This window comes from Grampus griseus (genome assembly GCF_964374135.1).
Source record: "Grampus griseus genome assembly, chromosome: 19".
Lineage (NCBI taxonomy): Eukaryota > Metazoa > Chordata > Mammalia > Artiodactyla > Delphinidae > Grampus > Grampus griseus.
In genome coordinates this window covers 6,254,256-6,268,826 of record NC_139013.1, presented here as the reverse complement: position 1 = coordinate 6,268,826, position 14,571 = coordinate 6,254,256, and the positions used below count along the sequence as shown (strand labels likewise).

At 42.9% G+C, this 14,571-nt stretch overlaps 1 protein-coding gene across 1 annotated transcript; it reads left to right on the top strand.

Moving 5' to 3' along the window:
* Nucleotides 1-10,475: 10,475 nt before the first annotated feature.
* Nucleotides 10,476-12,403, top strand: GPR32 (G protein-coupled receptor 32; the record flags this gene model as incomplete). Its single annotated transcript, XM_082676773.1, is given in 7 exon segments — nucleotides 10,476-10,489; nucleotides 11,380-11,605; nucleotides 11,609-11,755; nucleotides 11,759-11,790; nucleotides 11,792-11,928; nucleotides 11,931-12,145; nucleotides 12,149-12,403. Coding segments are annotated over 7 exon segments (1,026 nt in total).
* Between the last annotated feature and the right edge of the window lie 2,168 nt (nucleotides 12,404-14,571).

Sequence of the window (14,571 nt, the reverse complement as noted above, 5' to 3'; positions counted from 1 at the left end):
AATAACTTAAATTTGTGCTGAGATGGAATTGGGTGAGAATGTCACAGTCACTGCATGGGATACTATGATTTTTAAAAGGCTGAAGAATCTACAGCAGCGGGAGAAATACTTGCTTCTAGAAATCAGTTATGCAAAACAAAGCCACCTACTTGAATATATTATTTAGGATTTCACCGTTACAAGAAGCAGTCCCCAAATTCAGGCAGCGAGTAGCCTGGTGAGAACAATTATCATCTTACCAGCTGCCCGCGGTGTTGGTGTTCTCTTTGGAAAAAGGCACTGGCTTTGATAAAGGAGAACATCAAAAAGGTATATCGCATTTGATCTATTCTAAGAATCACACTGTCTCACATCTTGATCCGAAACAGGGAGGCATCTTCCAATGACTGGCACTGTTTGATTGCTTCTGGCAAGGCACGGACTCCTGCAGGAGTGTCTGAAGCCTCGAAGAAAATCCTGCAGATCACTGCAGGGCACTCTGAGCCCCTGGGAACCAACTGGGTGTGCATGGGGTGGGGGGGATCAGGGGTGAATAAGTCGTGCTTGGAAATGCCCTGGAAATAGAAATCAGTAGCAGGCCACTGTGTGTAATTGCAAAGCTGCCTCAAGAACCCAGTAGCAGTGGTTTTTAGTTTTCGCCTGTCACCTTTAAAGAAACACTGCCTCACCAAATCTAGACCGGGGTTGAGGTTGGCAAACCGTGGCCCACTGCCTGTTTTTGTACAGCTCATGTGCTAAGCATGGTTTTTACATTTTCATATGATCGCACAAAATCAAAGGAATAATGTTCATGACACATGAAAATCATATGAAACTGAAAATTCAGTGTCCACTAATAAAGTTTTACTAGCACACAGCCACGCCCAGCCATTCACCTGTTATCTGTGGAAATGCTTCCCACAATGCAGGGTTGAGTACTTTTGACAAAATTCAAGTGGCCCACAAAGCCAAAAATATTTACTCTCTGCCACTTTACAGGAAAAAGTTTGCCCACCGCTGATCTAGGTGGCACAGAGGATGGTGTTTTATTTATTTTTTTTCGGTACGCGGGCCTCTCACTGTTGTGGCCTCTCCCGTTGTGGAGCACAGGCTCTGGACGCGCAGGCTCAGCGGCCATGGCTCACGGGCCCAGCCGCTCCGCGGCATGTGGGATCCTCCCGGACCGGGGCACGAACCCGCGTCCCCTCATCGGCAGGCGGACTCTCAACCACTGCGCCACCAGGGAAGCCTGGATGGTGTTTTATATAATATATGGATATTAATGATTCTGAGTGATCCAGAAGAGTTGAGTCCTCTCAAAAAATGTCATAATATTTAGGAGACAATTGGAAATGTGAACACTGACAACTTATTTTGTATGTGTTAAGGAGTTATTCTTATTTTTTAGGTGTGACAATGTTATTATACATTTTTAAAGGAGCTCTTTCTTTGAGAGACATAAGTTGAAATTTTTGCAATAAAATGATGTATCTGGAATTTGCTTCCAAATAATCTGGTTTAAGGAGAATGGACAGGAATACAGATGGAACAAGATGGCTGAGGTTGAGTGACGGGCACATGCGAGGGTCATTACACTATTTTGACTACTTTTATATGTGTCTGAAACTTTTTAAACAATAAAAAAAGCAGTCAATCAGGAAGAAATTTTACAGACACTTCATTTCTCTTACATTTTCCTTTACATGCACGAACAAAATTCATCTAGAAGAGATCTTTCAACAAATATAAAGTGACAGTCCAGGACTTCCCTGGTGGTGCAGTGGTTAAGAATCTGCCTGCCAACTCAGGGAACACAGGGTGGATCCCTGGTCTGGGAAGATCCCACATGCTGCAGTGCAACTAAGCCCGTGCACCACAACTACTGAGCCTGTGCTCTAGAGCCCATGAGCCACAACTACTGAGACTGAGCACCACAACTACTGAAGCTTGGGCGCCTAGAGCCCATGCTCCACAACAAAAAGAAGCCACCCCAGTGAGAAACCTGTGCACCGCAATGAAGAGTAGCCCCCGCTTGCGTGCAGCAACAAAGACCCAATGCAGCCAAAATAAATAAATAAATAGAATAAAAATAAAATAAAATAAAATAAAGTAATATTCTGAATGGTAAGAAGCATTGTGTTTGTATTTTGTAGGCTGCGTCTTTTCTTTCTTTGGGGCGCCTATAAAAATGGTATGTCTTAGAGTCTGTGAAATGCAGCAGGTGAAACATTCTGCAGAATAAACACTCATGTTAATCATGACAGCTGACAAGTTTTGAGCACCTACTGTGTGCCAGACACTGTTCTAGCACTTTGCATGTATGTATTAATTTCATTGTCATGACAGCCCTGGGAAGCACAGAGAGAGGGGAGAGGGGACACAGGACTGAGGGCTCTGCCTGCCAGAAGTGAGTGACAGGCTGATTAGGAGCACAGTCATATATGCACCTCCCACAAACTGTCTTTGCAATTCCTCAGGTCCTCCATGACATGTGTCTGTTGTGACCACAAGTCCAAGGGCACCAGCATCGTCTTTGGGGAAAGAAAGATGTTAAATATTGAGCTTGGATATTCAGAGCTGAATTCAGAGCTTAGTCTGTTTGGTTTGCTATAACACAATACCATGGACTGGGGGCTTATAAACCATAGAATTTTATTTTTCACAATTCCTGAGTCTGGGGAGTCTAAGATCAAGGAGCCGGCAGATTCAGTGTCTGGTGAGAACCTCCTCTTGGTTCATGGACTGCCATCTTCTCCCTGTGTCCTCACATGGTGAAAGGGCCCAGGGGGCTCTCTGGATTCTCTATTATAATGGCACTAATCCCATTCATGAGGGCGCCATCTTCATGACCTTCTCACTTCCTAATACCATCATATTGGATGTTAGGATTTCAACAGAAGAATTTTTTGGGGACACAAACATTCAGCCCATTGAAAGCCCCAAACTGAAAACAATTCAAACATCCACTAACAGGAGAATGGGTAACTATACTGTGGTATGTCCATACAGTGAAGTGCTACTCAGAATTGAAAAATGAAGCACCTCCTGCTACACACAACATGGATGAATCTCGAAAACATTGTACTGAGTGATTGTACTGAGTGAGAGAAACCAGCCATAAAGATATAAGCATTGAGAGGGCAGACAGCAGAAGCAAGAACTACAGTCCTGCAGCCTGTGGAACAAAACCACATTCACAGAAATATAGACAAGATGAAAAGGAAGAGGGCTTTGTACCAGATGAAGGAACAAGATAAAACCCCAGAAAAACAACGAAATGAAGTGGAGATAGGCAACCTTCCAGAAAAAGAATTCAGAATAATGATAGTGAAGATGATCCAGGACCTTGGAAAAAGAATGGAGGCAAAGATCGAGAAGATGTAAGAAATGTTTAACAAAGACCTAGAAGAATTAAAGAACAAACAGAGATGAACAATATAATAACTGAAATGAAAAATACACTAGAAGGAATCAATAGCAGAATTACTGAGGCAGAAGAACAGATAAGTGACCTGGAAGACAGAATGGTGGAATTCACTTCTGTGGAATAGAATAAAGAAAAAAGAATGAAAAGAAATGAAGACAGCCTAGGAGACCTCTGGGACAACATTAAACACAACAACATTCGCATTATAGGGGTCCCAGAAGGAGAAGAGAGAGAGAAAGGACCAGAGAAAATATTTGAAGAGATTATAGTTGAAAACTTCCCTAACATGGGAAAGGAAATAGCCACCCAAGTCCAGGAAGCACAGAGAGTCCCAAACAGGATAAACCCAAGGAGAAACATGCTGAGACACATAGCAATCAAACTGGCAAAAATTAAAGACAAAGAAAAATTATTGAAAGCAGCAAGGGAAAAATGACAAATAACATACAAGGGAACTCCCATAAGGTTAACAGTTGATTTCTCAGCAGAAACTCTACAAGCCAGAAGGGAGTGGCATGATATACTCAAAGTGATGAAAGGGAAGAACCTACAACCAAGATTACTCTACCTGGCAAGGATCTCATTCAGATTCGATGGAGAAATCAAAAGCTTTACAGACAAGCAAATGCTAAGAGAATTCAGCACCACCAAACCAGCTCTACAACAAATGCTAAAGGAACTTCTTTAAGTGGGAAACACAAGAGAAGAAAAGGACCTACAAAAACAAACCCAAAACAATTAAGAAAATGGTCATAGGAACACACATATCGATAATTACCTTAAACGGGAATGGATTAAATGCTCCAACCAAAAGACACAGGCTTGCTGAATGGATACAAAAACAAGACCCATATATATGCTGTCTACAAGAGACCCACTTCAGACCTAGGGACACATACAGACTGAAAGTGAGGGGATGGAAAAAGATACTCCATGCAAATGGAAATCAAAAGAAAGCTGGAGTAGGATTACTCATATCAGATTAAATAGACTTTAAAATAAAGAATGTTACAAGAGACAAGGAAGGACACTACATAATGATCAAGGGATCAATCCAAGAAGAAGATATAACAATTATAAATATATATACACCCAACATAGGAGCACCTCAATACATAAGGCAACTGCTAACAGCTCTAAAAGAGGAAATGGACAGTAACACAATAATAGTGGGGGACTTTAACACCTCACTTACACCAAGGGACAGATCATCCAAAATGAAAATAAATAAGGAAACAGAAGCTTTAAATGACACAATAGACCAGATAGATTTAACTAATATTTATAGGACATTCCATCCAAAACCAGCATGTTACACTTTCTTCTCAAGTGCGCACGGAACATTCTCCAGGATAGATCACATCTTGGGTCACAAATCAAGCCTCAGTAAATTTAAATCATATCAAGCATCTTTTCTGACCATAACACTATGAGATTAGAAATGAATTACAGGGGAAAAAACGTAAAAAACACAAACACATGGAGGCTAAACAATACGTTACTAAATAACCAAGAGATCACTGAAGAAATCAAAGAGGAAATCAAAAAATACCTAGAGACAAATGTTAATGAAAACACGACGATCCAAAACCTATGGGATGCAGCAAAAGCAGTTCTAAGAGGGAAGTTTATAGCTATACAAGCCTACCTCAAGAAACAAGAAAAATCTCAAATAAACAATCTAAACTTACACCTAAAGGAACTAGAGAAAGAAGAACAAACAAAACCCAAAGTTAGCAGAAGGAAAGAAATCATAAAGATCAGAGCAGAAATAAATGAAATAGAAACAAAGAAAACAATAGAAAAGATCAATAAAACTAAAGATATAAGCATTGCCAGATAAAATACAAGATGTCCAGCTAAATTTGAATTTCAAATAAACAACCTTTTTTAAGCATAAGTATGTCCCATGAAGTCTTTTTTTTTTTTAATATTTATTTATTTGGCTGTGCCAGGTCTTAGTTGCAGCATAAGGGATCTAGATCCCTGACCAGGGATTGAACCCGGGCTCCCTGCATTGGGAGCACAGAGTCTTAGCCACTGGACCACCAGGGAAGTCCCCCATGAAATCGTTAAATAAATTATTTTTGTTTACCTGAAATTCAAATGTAACTAGACATCCTGTATTTTCATTTGCTAAATCTGGAAACCCTAAAAGGAGTACATAGTATCTGATTTCATTTACATGAAACCTAGAAAAAGGGAAACTAATCTATGATATCAGAAAACAGATTAGTGGCCACTTGGGGCCAGAGAGAACTTTGGGGAATAAAATTGCTCTGGACCTTAATTATAGTGCTGGTACATGGATGTATACATTTAGAAGAAACCAAATGGATGTATGCTGAGAATGGGAAATTTTATTAGATGTAAATTTAACCTCAACGCAATTGATTTTTTAGACTATTGGACCTTCCCAAAGCTGGCTTCTTGACTTCTGCGTAGATGAAAACATCTCATGCTTCGTATTCTATTTGCTGGGAATCCCTTTCATATATTTCTTTCCCATATTGGTGTTTTGAGCCTTATAGGTCTGCTGTTTTCTCTTACTTTCAAATGAGGCAATTTTGGTGCTTGGTTTAGGAAATTTCAGCTGTCCCAAACTGCTGGTAAAAGAAATCTCAGCAAGGTAAGAAGGAGAGAAAGCTGTGTCATCTCTGACAGCGATAGAAAAGTGGGTATGGTCACCAGGGCCTTTGCAGATGCCATTTCCACTCTCTGGAACATTGCTCCCTCCCTCTTTGCCTATTGAAAACACTTGTCAGACTTCAGATCTCATCCTGAGTGTCACTTCCTCAGCAAACCTCCAGCCATGACACCATTTCCTTTATTGCAATACTCAGCAAGTGTTTCTTCAGAACACTTAGCCCCATTTGTAAATAAACACATTTGTTGTCAGTGTATTCGTTTCATGTCTGTCTCTCTCAGTACTCAGTGTTTCCTGGAGGCAGGGACCGAGTTTATGTGTGTTTACCCTGTTCTCCCGAACATGCAGCCCGGTGTCTGGCACACAGCAGGTGTTTGACACATAGTCAGTGAAGGCTGAACCAAAGAGGCTGTTTCCCCTGTGTATCAGTCAGCTATTGCCGCCAAACAAACCACCCCAAAACTTAGAGGCTTAAAACAACAACCATGTCTTCTGTCATGGTTCTATGTGCAGTTCTGAAGGTTGGGCTGGGCTTTGCTACAACCCCTACTGACCCTGGGCATCTGGGGAACTACTCACACCTTAGAGCTTGGGTTTCTATGGGCCACCAACCCCACACACATACATACATGCATTGGGAGAATTAGTGGCGAGGACACATATTTTTTAGGTTGGCTTATTAAAAGGAAAAGCCTTACTCACTATTACATCCACCATCAGTTCCTAAGAAAAGGACAGTTGGAGCTCCCTAACGTAGGGAGGAGTAGGCTGAGTTCTCTTCCTGAGGTGGGGCAGGGGGCTGGGATACTAGAAAGGACAGATGAGGGGAATTGGAACAGTACAGCAAAATGATATCTCTGGAGCCCCTCTCTTCCTTAGCCCCCCCCAAGCTCCCAGCCCCCAGGGTCTATCAGAACCCACACCTAATAACCCTTCATGGGCTCTGATATTGATCTCTGGGGCCACCATGGCTCTTGCTCAAGACTCCTTCCTGGACCTTATCTGCTCCAAACTCATTGGCCATATTCTGGCCATACGCCCCCTGACTCTAACATGGGCTCAAAGCTGGTGACTTCCCAGGACAGACAGAGGAGACAGACAGAGCTCTCTCAGCCTGACCCCTGCCCTCGGACACAGCAAACGGTGACACGGGACTGGGATTTGGAGGGAAGGGCCTCAGGGAGCTCAGAGGATGGGGGTTTGAGAGCAAGGACAGTTGACATGCAGCAGGGGTGTATGAAGAGGAGGATGTGGCAAAAGAGGTTAAGGTTCTGGAACACTTCCTCCGGGTGAAGAACTTTCTCATGCCTCTCACGTCTGCTCCACCAAGGAAGAGATAGTTGATTATTTTCATCACGGCTGCACCCCCAGTGCTTACAGTGTGTGACATACACTATGGGCTCAATGCATATTAGCCAATCATTTGTCAATTCTTTACTGAGTGCTTGCTATGTGCTAGGGGCTTGTGAGTGACTCACCTCTATGGAGCTCAGAGTCTAGTGGAGGAGACAGATGAGAATCAGATAATCCAACAAGCTCGGGTCTAATTGCTACTGATCGCTCTCTTAATAGATGAGAAGCTTCTGCAAGAGAGTCTGCTTCAGTCAAGGTGGTCAGGGAAGGCTTTGGGGGAGGGAGGGAAATTTTTGCTGAGAGCTAAAGAAAGAGTAAACTTTTAAAAAGTAGAGGGAAAGGAAGGATGTTCCAGACAGAAGGAACAGTATGTACAAAGGCTCGGAGGTGGAAGGGAACACGGTGAGTTTCAGTAAGGGAAACAAGAGCAGGGAAGCTGCAATGTAGTGAGTGAGAGAGAATTCTGGAGGGGGTGGCAGGGGCCCCACCATGCATGCCTCAGAAGCTGTGTCAAAGACACTGGTCTTTATCCCAAGAGCGATGAGGACCCACAACAGTTTTTCAGTTGGACTTTTGAAGGATCATTCTGGCTTCAGTGTGACAAACGTCTTGTGGGAGTGAAAGTATAGGAGCAGGAAGATGAGTAGTAGGTGGGAGATGCTGGGCGCTTGGACGGAGGGGCTGGGGAGACGGGAAGAAGTGCACAAGCACAAGAGGCTTTTTGGAGGCAAAATCAACTAGGCTTTGTGATGAATTGGAGGTGGGGGAAGAGAGAGAGGTGTTCAAGGATTCTATACCCCTAACTCAGGTGAGCAAACTGAGGCTCAGAGAAGGAAATTTCTTTGCCCAAGATCACACAGGCAGCATCTCAACTAGAATTTCAACCTGTGACTGTCCCATGTCTAAGCTCACATGCTTTCTCCAACACTAGATGTCTCTTCTCTCTTTACACTAACCCTTGGTGCTCACACTCAGGCTCAAGGCTGTAAATAACATTTAAATTCTAATGATGTCCACATGTCTCTAGCTGGAAAATCTCTCCAGTAATCTCACTGCCAATATCTAACTGCCTATTTAGATGTCTAACAGGCAAACTCAAACTAACGTGTCCAACACTCAACTCTTGGTCTTACCCCAAATCTGTCCTCCACGCCACTGTCTTCCCCATCAGTTGATGGACCTCCAACTTCCAGCTGTTCAACCATCTGTGGTCACCCCTTACTCTGCTATTCCTCTCACTCTGCACATCCAGCCCGTTAGCAAATCTGGTCAGCTCTGCCTTCAAGATGCATCCAGGTTCTGTTTCTTACTACCTCCTCTGATATCTATTACCATGATCCCAGTCACCATCATTGTTCACCTGGATTTTTGCAGAAGCCTCCTCAACTGGCCTCCTGCTTCCATCCCAGCCCCCTTCAGCCTAGTTTCAACCCAGAAGCTGCTGTGATTGTTAAAATCTAAGTGAGAACCTGTCCCTCCTCTTGTCAAGAGTCTCTTGTGGCTCTTACCTCATTCAGAGTAAAATCTGGGGGAGTCCTCACTGTGGCCCACAAGATGCTGCATGAATGGACCCCACCCCCTGTCTCATCTCACCTCCAACCCCTCTCCCCATTGCTCACTGACCTTCTCACTGTTCCTTGGACATAGTAGGCATGGGCCTACCTTAGGGTCTTTGCACAGCTATTACTGCTATCTGCAATACTCTTCCTCCAGATATTCATATGGCTTTCTCCCTCACCTCCTTCAAATCTTTGCTCAAATGTCACAGCATTGTTCTTCTGCATGTAATGTGTCATATTTCTCTGGCTGCTTTCAAGGTTGTCTGTTTTTGGATTTCAACAGTTTGATTATGGTGTGCCTGGGAGTGATTTTCTTTTATTTATTTTGCTTGGAGTTTATTGAAATTCTTGGATCTGTAAGTTAATGTCTTCCAGCAAATTTAGTAAATTGTCAGCCATCATTTCTGCAAATATGTTTCTGTCCCATTCTCTTTTGTTCTCCTTCTGAAACTCCACTTATTTGTAGGGCAGACTGACTGATATTATTTTACAGGTGTCTGAGGTTCTATTTACTTTTCTTTAATATTTTTTCTCTCTGTTCTTCAGGTTGGATAATTTCTATCAATCTATCTTCTAGTTCACTGATGTCATTTCAATTTTTTTTTTTTTTTGGCCACACCATGTGGCATGCTGGATCTTAGTTCCCAGACCAGGATTGAACCCCTTGCATTGAGAGCACAGAGTCTTAACCACTGGACCACCAGGCAAGTCCTGTCATTTCCAATCTTTTGTGAAGTCCAGCCAGTAAAATTTTCATTTCAATTGTTATAGTTTTCAGCTCTAGAATTTCCATTTGACTCTTTTTTTTTTACCAGTTTCTCTTTCCTACTGTTTCCCCAACTGGTTATTAATTATGCATATCTTTTCCTTTAAGTCTTTGAATATTTGTATTAGGTGCTTTAATGTCTTTGCATATTGCAATATCCATGTTATCTCAGATTTGTTTTCTTTCTTTCCTTCTTTTTCTTTCTTTTCTTTCTTTTCTTTCTTTCTTTCTTCCTTCCTTCCTTCCTTCCTTCCTTCCTTCCTTCCTTCCTTCCTTCCTTCCTTCCTTCCTTCCTTCCCTCCTTTCTTTCTTTTTTGCCATGCTGCATGGCTTGTGGGATCTCAGTTCCCTGACCAGAGATTGAACCCAGGTTATGGCAGTGAAAGCCTGGAACTCTAACCACTAGGCCACCAAGGAACTCTGTCAGATTTGTTTTCTATTGACTCCTTTCTTTATTGAATATGGCTCATGCTTTCCTGTTACTTCACACGTGTAGTGGTTTTTAATATTTATTTATTTGGCTGCTTTGGGTCTTCATTGTGGCTTCTCTCTAGTTGTGGTGCACAGGCTTCAGAGCGCGTGGGCTCAGTAGTTGCAGGACGCAGGCTTAGTTGTCCTGCAGGATGTATGATCTTAGTTCCCCAACCAGGAATCGAATCTGCATCCCCTGCATTGGAGGGTGGATTTTTAACCACTGGACCACCAGGTGGTCCCTGTAGTGGTGTTTAATTGGATACTGGCATTATGCATGATATATCGTAGAGACTTTGCATTGTGTTTTGTTCCTCCGAAGAGTGATTCTTGTCCCAGCAGGCAATTAAGTTGGCTGGACTCAAACTCCAAACTCTAATCTCTGTGGTGGGCAACAACTGAAATCTTTGCTTAGTTCTTTCAAATTCCAGCTGTTGCTTTTTCACCAGGCATCCTGGGATCTCCCCTGAATATAAATAATTTAGTCAGTCAAGGATCTGGACAGATTTCATATGCAGATTTTGGAGCCCCTTCCCTGGGGCTCCCTTCCTTCCACAATTCCCTCCCTTCTCACTATTTTTCTGGCTGATGTATCAGCTCATAACGCTCTCCTCTCACACCTGAAGCCAATGAGGATGCAGCAATTGCAAAATGCTCACACCCAAAAGATGCAAACTCACAACTGTGACCTCATGCAGTTACTCTATCAAGGGTAGACTCTCCTCCAGTTTATCCTTGATTTTGATCACTCTCCAACGTCTTCAAACAGTGGATGATTTTTAAAGTTTCGTATAGATTTTATAACTTTTTTAATCTGCCAGACTGTCTCACAAAGCTACTCTGACATAATCAAAAGTCAAAGGTCACTCTTTTTTATTTTGTATTACTTTTCTCCCACAGCACTTGTAATCTTCTAAAGTTGTACATCATGGATTTATTTATTATATGCACTGTGTTCCCATCTGACATCCCCCATTAGGGTGTAAGTCCTATGAGGGGCTGTTTTGTTACATTACTCAGTTCCAGTACCTAGAGCAGTATCAGAGTGACATAATAAGCATTCGATAAAAATATATTGAATGGAAAAATGAATGAAGGGATCTCAGAGGGGGCCATGGGCTCTGAATAGCAGTGAAAGGTAACTTGTAGCTCTGATATGTGGTCCTTCCTCTTCTAGAAAGATGAATTCTACCTCTGCTCCCAAATGCCATCCTCAGGAGATGGAGTGCCTCCACCAGCTGACCACAGTTACCATGTCTGTGTCCTTTGTGGTTGGAGTAGTGGCGAATGGGCTGGCGCTCTGGATGACTGCTCTCCGAATGCCGCGAACTTTTACTACCATCTGGTTCTTCAACCTGGCCCTTGCTGACTTCACTGTCTTACTGTCCCTGCTTATCACCATATAGAGTGTAGTAATTGGCCAGTGGCTCCTCAACAATGTGGCCTGCAAGCTTTACATGGTCTTCTTGGCCCTCAGCTTCTTTACCAGCATCTGCCTCTTGGTCCTCATCTCTCTGGACCATTGCCTCTCTTTCCTCTACCCCGTCTGGTCCTGAAACCACTGCACTGTGCAGCAAGCACGCTGGCTGGCTGGCTGCTGTCACTTGCTCTCCATACTTGATTTTCCAGACCACTGAAGAACAGAAAGGATGTGTCTACTGCTGCTTCAATATTGACATAGAGAATAAGGGGAAGGAGAATCCAGCTCCCAGGATAGGAAGTGAGTGGTTTTGAAGAGGAAAATGACTGTGACCATCATTCACTTCCTGCTGGGTTTCTTGGTGCCCTCGGTGATCATCAGTACCTGTGCCCACCTCATCTGCGCCAAGCTCCAGCAGGAGGGCTGGGTCCGTGCCAGCCAGCCAAAGAAGTTGCTGGTGGTGTTGGTGAGCGCCTTTTTCATTTCCTGGTTCCTGTTTAACATGGAGCTCTTAGTCCAATTGTAGCAACCGCAGAACGAACCTGACCCTAAGACGCTGCTCATCCTCTGGGCTACATTTTCCCTGGGCTGTTTCAACAACTGCCTCAACCCTTTCCTCTTCATTGGCAGAGATTGTCAAGAGAAGTTTTTCCAGTCTTTGCCTTTTGCCTTGGCCAGAGCATTTGGTGAGGAGGGGTTTTTCAGTCAGCCTGTCCCCGAGGTGAAGCCCCCAGGGTATGACGGAAACCTTCACGTACAAGCTGGAAATCCTCCTGCTTAGTTTGCAGCCCCTTCCCTAGGCTGACTTCCAAGACTCTGTCAAATCCTGCCTCTTCTTTCAGGAAGTCTTCCCGGCAATCTCTTATCTAAATCTTTTCATTATAAACATCTAGTTTTCCCCCAGTATCCATCCTATCCTTCCTTTATAGTAAGACTCCTATTTGTTTTAAACTATTTACGTGGTTAGCCAAGGAAAAAAGACTACATTTCCCAGTGTCCCTTGCAACTAGATATGGCCATGTGACTACTTTCTGGCCAGTAGTATGTGAGTGAAAGTAATCAGTGTAATTTCCTTGAAGTGCCCTTAATGGAAGATGCCTGCTCTCCATTCCTTCATTTCCCCCTTTCCATTGTCTAGAATGCAGATGTATCAGTTAGCTTTGCAGTGTAACAAACGTCTCCAAACTTAGAGGCTTAAAATAATAACGTTTTATGATTTCTTTGGGTCATCAACTTGGGCTGGGCTCAGCTGAGCAGTTTTCTGTTTTGGCTGGGCTTCCTCAGGCATTTGTGGTCAGTTATGGGTCAGCTAAGTGACTCTGTTTCTGGGAGGGGTTGTTGACCTCAGCTAGGTTGTTGACCTCAGCTAACCTTCAGCTAGGATGATGGGATTGATCAAGCCATGTAGTTCTCATCGTCCTGCAGGCTGACTGGGGCTTTTTCACATGGTGGCTGGGGAGGGTTCCAAGAGCAACAGGGGAAGCATAAGACCTACACTTGACACTTTGCACAACGTGACTATTTTCAAGGGGTGGGGAAATAGATTCCACCTCTCAAAGGGAAAATCTGCAAAGTGACATTGCAAAGGAGCATAGATACAGGAAAGTGTGCAGAACTGGGGCCATTTTTGCAACCTGCCACAGCATTTGTGGTGGTGAACTATGTGGAAAGTGACTGTGTCCCCATACTAGGGCTGGAATACTTACATCCACGCTGTGAAGAGAGAGATTTCAATTTCTAGCTCATTGAAGCAACTGTTGTTTTTTTTGTGTCTCTGTTATGGCAGCTGAATTAATACCTTAACTATTATGCTGCCGACCTCCGGAACTTGTGTGAGCAACATAATAAATATCCTTATTGTTGAAGCCATTTGGAGTCAGGTTTTCTGTTACTTGAAACCAACAGCAGCCCTGATACATATCATAAATACTCCTTTCTGGGAACAGAAATCCTGGTGGTCCTTGGTCACAGTGGAACATTCCCTTGGTTCTGGGTAGAGGCAAACATTTGTTTCATCCTAATCAAAAGCTCTCATCCAACTTGTACATAATCAGAAGAAGGCGCTCTGGTCCTACTCTGATTAGCCCTGAGAACTTCCCACCTAGAGCCTCAGTTCTCCCGACTCTGTAAAATAAGACCAAATGCCTTCATCTTTCATGGATAAGGAGAGGACAAAATGATACAATGACTGAGCATCAGGAAGGATAGAAGCATCTTAAAAAATAAGTTAGGAAATTAGTTTATCAAAAAATAAAACTTTAAGATAATGTGGGCACAGAGTAAAAAAGAAAATGATTCTCCCCTTCCTTCCAGCTCCTCCGTTCCAGCTTCTTTTCACTAGAGACTGTTGTCAATTTCTTGTGTATCCTTCCAGATATCCTAGGTATGCATGCATAAGCATTCAAACAGAACACATGTGTATACGTTATCTAACATTGTGTGTGTGCATGTGTTTTATTAAAATTATGTCTTGGAGATGGTTGCATATAAATACATGAGGTCTGACATTATTTTTCAGTGCTGGTGGTCAAGAATTTCCTGGTCTGGATGTACTGTGCCCAAAGTTATTTCATCAACCCTCTACTGATGAGCATTTAGATTTCTTTGAATATGCTTCAGTGCTATTTTTGAAACTTAAAGTTATCCATATAACCCACATTTTGAACAATACAAAAACAGAAGTGGAGGAATTGATTTATCATGAAGCGAATATCTATGCAAGTTTGCAGGTCATGGAATGGAGCACTGTCAGCCACCCTAGCACTCCTCTCCCTCCCCCTCCCAATGACTCCTCCATCTCCTTCAGAGATAACCTCTATCCTAAATTTTCTTGTAAATCTTTTTTTTTTTTTACCTTGCCTTGCCTTTTTCCTCTAAAATTTTTCATTGGAAACATCTCAAACCTACAGTTACCAGAATAATAAAATACACCTTTCAACTAAATTTATC